We start from the raw sequence: 9,303 nt of genomic DNA, 5'->3' as shown, positions 1-9,303 counted from the left end.
CTTAAGATCTGAAAACACACAACCACAGTGATTTTAATCTATTTTATTGAAAGTGAAAATGGCAGTGTTGGAATCAAAAATGATCAATACTGATTCTGTATTAATAAACATTTAAAGTTTAATGAAGACTATCCGGTGCATTCAGCATTGGTAGTATATCCTTCATGGGAGATGTGCTTCCCACACTCACTGAAATGGAAGCCCAGGTCCCTTTATAATCTTAGGAGCTACTTTTGCTAGCTATTTTAGGGAACAGCCCTCACTTGGCGCCTTTTCATTTAACGCTTTTCCCGAGCACTTTATACAACATAACTCCTTCACACAAGCACTGCTTTCAGTGCGTCTATCTAACATCCCATGAAGGCTTGAGCAGTCAGGAAGCGAACCAGCAACCTACTGACTAGTTAACTGCTCTTCAGTTATGTCAGTTTGTCATTGTCCAATTACTTTTGTCCAATGTCTGCGTGAGTGTGTGTGTCTGTGTGTGTGTGTGTGTGTATGTGTGCGTCTGTGTGTGTCTGTGTGCGTGTGTGTGTGTCTGTGTGTGTGTGTGTGTGTGGGGGGGGGGGGGTTATGTATGAAAATGGCTCTAATTCCTAATACGAAAGACATAATAATAAACAATAAATAAAAGTAATAATAAATACAAAATAAAAAATGTAATACAAAAATAAACTAAAGTACACAGACTATGACATTGCCCAACTCCGTCTGTCTATCGATTGGCTCTGGTTTGTTTTCCAGCGCAGAGTAGCGCGTTGACGCGTACTTCACAGCGCGTGCTTCGCAGATTAGAAGCACCACTGGCGCGTGCTGCTACTGCTGGCTCACCTTTCGCGCTCACTCTCGCGCGCGCTTTTACCTTTCTAGCTCACCTCTACCCCGGCCACTTCTTAAAGCAACAAAAAAGGGCCGAGGAGCTGCCGTGAAGGAGCGGAAATAAAAAGATGGAGGAATGCCCGGACTGCGGTTAGCAGCTGGAGGACCGACAAGAGAACCGCTGTCGCAGAGGACTAAGAGCAGGAGGAGGAGGAGGAGAGAGAGGGAAGCAGACGCATCTCACATCTGCGGTGACTTTGGGGATTTCTGGGCAGCGTGAGGAGAAAAAAAAAGGAAGATACGTTACATTTTTTTTCTGATGCTGTTAAATTCTCCAGCGTGCAAGAGGAATAATTACCATGTGTTTGGATCATCGGTGGACCAGCGCGTTATGCTCTGCAGTTTCGGCAATTAGGGGGACATGTCCTTCAAAATAGTTGCGTCTTTTATTAAAAATAAACACTGTTGCCGGGCGTGATGAATTCTTCCGCTCCTCATTTTTAATCGGAAGCATCCGCTGGAGTGTTTGGCCACCCGGGGGAGCGGCGAGGAGGACGTTTTTTAGGGGGGTAACGGAGGACGGTTTTAAAGAGGTGATACCCTCCCCCTTCATAAATGCTTGCGTGCCGTTAGTGCTCTCGCTCTCAGTCGACCTCACCCTCTCCTCTCTCTCTCTTTCCCCGCGTCTCACACGCAGGCAGACGCGTCTCATATGCATACACAGACACGGGCAGGACTGGACATTATCTCACCCGCACACCGACACAGCATGCGCGCATAATCACACATATACACACAAGCCTTTCCTCTCAACCAGCCAGCCCTCCCTCCCCCCACTATCTGATGACTCCCCGGTGTACAGGTGGACGTGGTACGGAGCCGACTGTAGCATCATCCTCATCCTTAACACCGCCACTGTTATCATCATCACCATCCTCCTCCTCCTCCTCTTCTTCTCAGCAGCGCAACCACCACCATGTCCTCGTCGTCGCGCAAGATCTCCTCGGAGTCGTTCAGCAGCTCGGTGGGCTCGGACTGTGGGCTCGAAAGCCCCGGGGGAGACGGAGGGGACGGCGGGTTGGAGCCGGCGGAGGAGATCCGAGGGTGCCCCTTCTCTTCCTTCCCCTCCTCCCACAGAGCGGTGCTCTGGAACGGCCGCAGCCCCGCCGAGAGGACCGTGTTCCCGGCGGGTGAGGAGCAAGCACCCGGCGGACCCCACAAGAGGGTCACCAGGAGGAGAAGGGTGAACCTCGACTCGCTGGGGGAGAGCCTGAGGCGGCTGACCTCACCCACGGTAGGATTTCAAACAAGTGTGAAAAAGCTTCACTGTGACCTCATCAATTGTCTTTAACATGTTTCTAAAGAAAGTTGCGGTGATTCAGGTGCATTTTGCCTCCTGCTGTCAGAATATTGGTCACATCAGGGACTTAAAGTGTGTGTGAATTTGTGTAAACGATAAAGTATTCTTCTAAATCATTAAAAAACGCCTTGTTTGTCATACAATTAGGTCAATTACTGACCAAATCAGGTCTCCTGAAGATGAAACCTGTAATTTAAAACCAGCAGGCTCAAATATCCTGATGCATTTATTTCACTGCTCAGAGATGTCTCCAAAGTTCAGAAGGAACAAAAACAACCCAACAACAACATTCAAGCCTCTCCACATTAGTGTGTTACTCCCAAAAACCCAGACAATGTCTTTTCTTACATCATGATAGGATGTGTGCTGTGCTGTCTACGAAAAAAGCCTCTTTTCATCCTTCACCTCTGATAGCCTGAATCATCTGGCTGATTATATAATAAATATGTTGTTGTGAGTTAGAGAGAGACAGAGAGAGCGATGCCCATGGCTCGTCTGTGTGTATGCGAGGATGCTGGGAGTGTGGCGAATGAGCCTGCTGCTGTGTCTGCGTGTCTCAGTTGTGTGACAGGCTGTAATACAATAAAACCGCTATTAGAACTGAGTGCGATTGTGATGGATGGCGTGTTATTAGGGAATCTGCTATTGCACTGTCCCTCGCGATGGTACATCGGTTTGGGATTTGATTGCATCTGTTGTTCTGTAGTTACTCAACAATAGAAAATAAGTAAACAGATGGACAGACAGATGTGGGTAAAACAAAAGTACCAGTTGGGGACAGGACATCAGCTTTTAAATAAATTATACCACAATCTCCAATACTTATGATATTAAGGTATTTGTATATTATCAGTGTCACCATAATGTTGCTTTTTGGTGCCTTAAAACTGGGTTTAAGCACTCGCCTATTCCAAACTTCTTTCTGGACAGAGAAGATATTTCCTAGAGATATTTGTAAGCACCAGAAAAATGTGCATGCTACGAATAAACTGGGGAATAAAACAACAAATCGAGGAATAGGATGACTGTTGTGAATGTCTCTTTGTACCTGATTTGCTCAAGTATAAAAGAAGCTTATTTAGCCACAGTGCTTCAGTAAAAACATCTGTTAGTTTAGGTGCATAAAAATAATTAAAAAATACTATAGTGCGTTTATTGCAAGTAGTCTGTCGTTACATCCTGATGCCTGTTTAGGATATTGAACTGTAAATGTTGTCATGAAGGAGTTCAGTAGACATTGCCCAACTCTAAAAATGACAAAATCAGCACAAGAGTAGTCTTCTTGCTCTGTTGTGAGTGAAATATGTATCTATCCTGAGTATTTGGTCATTGGTTTGTGACTTTGCAATTTCATGCTGAAAATCTAAAAGATTATGAACCTGAGTAGTTTGTGATAGTTTGGCCATGGTTTAACATGAGTGGGAAGTAAATCAGACACAAGCTGAAGACTTTGAGCCACAAAGTGTGTTGCTGAGACTTGAGACAGGCCGGAGACATGTCCAGGGTCTACTTTGCCTCTCACCCTATGACAGCTGGGCTCGGCTCCAGCACCCCCATGACTGTGACTTGAATAAACCAAAGAAGATGGATGGATAAATGGAGTGCCACATTGACTCCATAGACTGTGTGTAAAATATGGAATTAACTTCCAGGTCCTGATATGCTCTAATGCACAATTGTGTTAAACTTGTGTTGTTGTTTTTTTGCTAATAACCAGCAAACCGTGACTCATCTGTTTTGCAAAAACAAACGTGTCCAAGACTAAAGACGACTCCTCGTGTCGTAATTTAGCACCTCAGTAAACACTTCCTTAACGAGTTTATAGCTTCACTTACTTAAGTCTTAGTGAATACTGCGTGATGTTCATTCTACATTACTTATGTTTACAGCACTTTTTAAAACACACAATTACAAAGTGCTGCAATGTTTGGATAAAACCACACATTAAAGATAAGTTTTCAGTTCCCAGCATACAGTCAAACATAAGGTCATACTTCTAGTCCCACATGCATACTTCCATGCACGTATTAGAATCAAACCAAAGCCAAATATAAAAATTAAGGAAAAGGCAATTTATAAAAATGAATTTTCAGCAGTTTTCAGCATTCAGGGCTGAGGATGGCTGATCCAAAATTTTAGGTGTTGCAATCTAAAAAGTGCGATCGCCTCTGGTTTTAAAATGGAGTGTGTAACAGTTAAGAGGTCCCGATTGAATGATCAGAGAAGCCAGGCTCAGTAGGCCTGCTATATAGCAGCAGGAGCATGGCCATGTAGGACTTTAATAGTTATTGATAAAGTTTTAACACAGATTCTGAGCTTTAATGGAACCCAGTGAAGAGAAGCATAAAGAGAAGTGAAAAGCAGACCAGCTGAAGGCGGATCTTAGATGTAAGAATGTGGACTGGATAAGCTTTGAGATGTGAGTCAAAATCAAAATTTGATATTGCTTACAACTGACCAGCTTAGAGTAGCAGTCAGGGCTGAGCCCGAGATTGAACTGGAGGCTGTTGAGGTTGTTGGGCTTAACAGTAAAATACAGAATAGCAATGATGCGTGTATTCTGTATGTTTACCCCTGGGTATACAGAATACATGCATCATGGTGTGGCTGTCTATCGATTATTGTGTCTCCCAATGATGATCATGGGAGTTGTGATGGTGATGAGGTCAACTCAAATCATCAAAATGTAAGTCCACAAATGTCAGTGGCGTTGTCCATTGTTTATATACAGCCTATGCTTGATTCCCTTTGGTACCGGCACTAGGTTCAGTGTTTTTATTTAAAAAAAAATACCTTAAACTTCACAGTCCTTGTTCCTTTTATCCCTGAGTAGATTTTAGGGATCAAAGACATGGATGTAATGGGGATTTTTTTTTCTTGACAGTCAAAATGGCCTGAAATGGTGAAAATGAAGGCAGCGGCACTGTATAGTCTTGTCTTGTTTGTGGTCTGTTGGGGGACTAATGAAGAATAAAGCTTTATCAGATGTTACCGCTGGGATGCTTCGTCATCGCAGCGGTAACATCTTGTTCCACTTGGACAGAGATAAGTATAATAGCTGAATAGATGACCATTAGGTATACAATACATAACAGTCTTTGCTTCTAATCTGCTCTCATATGGTTACAAGATCTGTGTGTACTCCACGGAGCAAGAGCACTCCTGTGTTTTCATCAGGCTACGGTTGGTTGCGGGAATAGGTTTCTCCAAATTGCAAACACTCAGCTCTCGTGCTCCCATTCCTGCGAGAAATAGATGTTGTGGTGAAATCGATGCAGAAGAGCAGCGATTGTCTGCTTTTCTTTTCTTTTTTGTTCAATGGCCAGGCATAACCTCGCAAAATAACAATATTCAATAGCATAGCTGAAAAAAACTGAAGTTGGTGTATATTGGAGAGGACCAGTGAGAGCCAGCTTCAACTCTCAGCTGCAGCTCTTACTGGCCCTGATCTTTAATAGATCTATGAAAAAATAGGGAAGAGGGAACACTTAAAGACTGATTAGTACAACACTCAATGATGGTAATATCCAGCATTTACTGTACATGTGGATGACTCTGGAACTGTGTGTGTGTGTCTACATGCATGTATGTGTTTTTTTTTGCAATAATATGCAACAGTTTGGCATCCTTACGGGTCATTATGATGTGCTTTGATCACAGAAAAAGGGAAAATGTCCAAGGTCTGATGGGCATTTGTGTGTTAGAGCAGCTCTGCCAAAAAGCCGTGGCGTAAACGTCTCCTTATCATGTTTCTTTACTATGTAAATGTAGGGAGGGATAGAAACAGGAATGGGGAGGGATTAAAATGGAGCCGTAAGTAGCGACATACATATGCAAATTAACTCACTGACTGATCAAACAACACGTTGTTTATTATCTTTTTTGTTCTCCCTCTCACACAAACTCTGCTCAAGCACACAATGGGTGCGTGCAGAAGCAGTGTCGACTACTGATTGCACTGGACCGTGACCGACGGAACAGAGCGTGCTCTCTGTGGTTGTCTTCACACTGACCTAGAAGAAATAACACACACAGATACATCCGTGCTCACCCACAATTACATGTGGTCAAATGCTCTGCCTGTTTCTTGTGCGCTTAGTTTTGTGTACACACATGAAGGGTGGCCATTAGCTTTGTGACCTGTAATGCTGATCAGCCCTGAGTGTTGGTCACAGATATGAAAAAAGTGAAACTCTAGAGTACGTCCTAGAGTGTAAATCCTTAAAGAGTAGATCAGTGTTGCTGGAAGCTACACTGCTTACAAATATCGATTACCTGTTACATAATTAATTAATTATAGGATTACCTTCCTGCTGCTGTCTGTCATCTTCTCCCCTGTGGATTTCTTCACAATGAGTTTGTCACCTTCTGGTGACTTTACCCACATTTATATTGTATGAGGAGTCATGAAGTACTGACTCTGCTAATTCAAATTGGTGGAGGAATCTTCATGTTTTAATAAATAAACTTACTGGCCACTTTATTAGACACACTGCTTTAAGCTGTTAAGCCTCCAGCAGTTTTCTGATCTCCGCAATCTCCTCCCTTTTGCTCCCATCTTTGGGTGTGTGGGTGCTTAAGAGGTTAACTGCTCATTTGTGCAGATATCTAAGCCAATCGTGTGGCGGTAAATCAGCGCATTTAGGCATGTAGACACGGTCAAGACGACCTGCTGAAGTTCAATCTGAGCATTAGAATAGGGATGAAAGATGAAGGGTCAGAATTTGGTGCAAACAAGATAAAAGTATGAATCCATCTTGTCTTGCATCTGGTGGTGGTGTAATTTTGGGTTTCTTGCCACAGTACCAGCTGAGCATCATGTCACAATGCACTTAATCTCATACTGGTTTCTTGAACACTACAGTGACTTCAGTGTACTTAAATGAGCTCCACAGCCATCAGATCTCAATCCAACAGAGCACTTTTGGGGTGTGGTGGAACCTCATGGATATGCAACCTGCAATACCTGTATGATGCTGTCATGTCAGTATTAGCACAATTTCCTATTCCACACAGTCTATCACAATCCAAACAATCAATAATCACATCAGATGCAGCTGTTATTTCATTAAAACTGTTGTTTTTTGTACTGTTAAATTACATTTTTTAGAAGATGAACATTTCCTCCTTAGCTCTAGCAGCTAAGGCAGACAGGTTTAGCAGACGTGTTAGCTGACAGCACCACCTACAAGCAGAGCATGGTTCCTCAACCCAAATGACCATGCATAGCACAGGAGTGGGAGCTGTTCTAAAGGGGATATCACACAGACACACACACAAAGGTACCAAGTATACAAAAAAGCACAAGTCATGAACTCTGTTTGTTCAGATACATTTTTTTTTACTGAAACTGGATCTGAGTAGCTGCAATTGTGACATATAACAGTATTTTAACAGCTAATGGGCCTGTGAGTAATCAAGGCTGAAGGTTGTTACTGACTTATTAAAGGCCTTACACTGGATGCTTTCCTTTGGATTGACTTTTATTCCTGCATAGCTGTCCCCAAGTGACCAGAGTTTACCTCACCTCTGCAAGCTGAGATTTTGTTTCCCTTAAATATACAAGAAAAATCTCCACGAGCCGTCTTAGAGAAGAGTGTTGTGGTTAAATGCAGGCTGGAGGAGGCCTGCAGACGAGTTGACACACACACACACACACACAACTCCCAAATGTCAACCATGCATTGTGCAGACCTCCGTGTTGGGAAAATTGGCTGCTTTATTCGACTCATGTCCAGAGGCTGGTTTGAAATGTGAAAGTGTAGAAGAAAACAGGACAGTTCAAAACAAACAGATGCGCAACCGTATCCGAACAAACCTCTGTGCAAAGCGTAGGTCGACCTTTGTAGTGACAATTTTCAAACCTGTTTTGTTTTTGCTTTCCATCCGTTTGTCAGACACGGTTTTCTAAAGTGATTTACAATGAGTGTGTTCAACCTTTGTAGAGGAAGCAGCTAGATGTCATCAAATATTCACTCCACTGTCGTGTCTGTGACACTGGCTGCATTACGCTTATCGCGCTTTATAGTCACATTAACTGCTGAACTGTTCTCAGAGAGAGCCTTAAAATCCAGATAAAATGCAACGATTGGTATTCATTTTATATAGTATGCAATTTAACATGTTCATTATCACCCATTCAGTATCGTTCTGTTGCTCCCAGCTGAGAGTTTAAATAACCCACAGCAACAAGTTGGGCATCTTGATTTGGTAACTCGACGCTTACCAAATCCTACTATCTCAGCACCTTTGTGTAACTGAATGAGATTAATGTGTGTACAGTAAACAGGCCAGGGATGCAACAATGTAGACTAATGATCATGAGTGTGTACAGTAGGTTTGCACATTTAGGGCTGATACCAGTGTGTGCCTGTGTGTTTGGCCAGGTTTACAGTAAGTATTATTATAATGTAATGTGGCCAGTGAATAGCTTCATGAAAGATGCATTTAAAGGAGTCAGGCTGTCATGAGAAAACACTCGTTCTGTTCTGTACGTACATTTAATTCAGTTCAACTTTATTTATATAGCGCCAAATAAAAAGAGCTGTTGGTCCAAGGCGCTTTATGTTGTGAGGTAAATCCCAACCATTTGAGCAAGAAATTGGTGACAGTGGGAAGGAAAAATTCCCTTTTAACAGGAAGACCCTCCAACAGAATCTGGCTGAGGGAGGGGCAGCCGTCTGCCGTGACCAGTTGGCGATGACGAGAGGAAGACATGACAAAAAACACATATACATACACAACTATGCTGTATATAGAAGCTTTGTATGAATACACAGTGAAAGTATGTTGTTTTTCTTCACTATTGCTTTTTGAAAAGTACAGCCCATTGGGTGTGTTTATATCTGGGAGTTGTGCTCATGCTGTTTGGCTGATCTGTGGCCAACTGGTGCTAAAAAGTGACAAAACGTGTTTGTGTCATCAGGTGTTTTTTAAGCAGCTAACATGCAGGTTAGCTACAATATGACGTCTAACTGCGTTCACCTTTTAAAACGCCTGATGACGCACACACAGCTTGGTTCCCTGACTACTTCTCATCATTTCTCATGTTTTTTGTGCTGCATGTTCACAACTCACTAGCCTTTATGTTTGTCATTCCCTCTCTGTCTGCAAGACACACACAC

General features: G+C 42.9%; 1 protein-coding gene across 2 annotated transcripts in view; it reads left to right on the top strand.

Annotated features, from left to right (window-relative positions):
- The first annotated feature begins 716 nt into the window (after positions 1-716).
- Positions 717-9,303, top strand: part of gucy1a2 (guanylate cyclase 1, soluble, alpha 2) — a 46,296-nt gene continuing 37,709 nt past the window's right edge. The window contains exons 1-2 of one of the 2 annotated variants that reach the window (XM_005720726.1): positions 717-1,412; positions 1,780-2,113. In XM_005720726.1, coding sequence (XP_005720783.1) covers positions 1,796-2,113 — 318 coding nt within the window. In that variant the 5' untranslated portion in view covers positions 717-1,412; positions 1,780-1,795. Of the gene's footprint in view, positions 1,691-1,779; positions 2,114-9,303 lie in introns of both variants that reach the window. The other variant, XM_005720725.1, reaches the window with a different exon arrangement.

This window comes from Pundamilia nyererei, unplaced genomic scaffold, assembly GCF_000239375.1.
Source record: "Pundamilia nyererei isolate P.nyererei 1_Seehausen unplaced genomic scaffold, PunNye1.0 scaffold00003, whole genome shotgun sequence".
NCBI classification, from domain to species: Eukaryota; Metazoa; Chordata; class Actinopteri; order Cichliformes; family Cichlidae; genus Pundamilia; species Pundamilia nyererei.
Note: the sequence above shows the minus strand (reverse complement) of the source record. Positions and strands in the feature narration are given on the sequence as shown.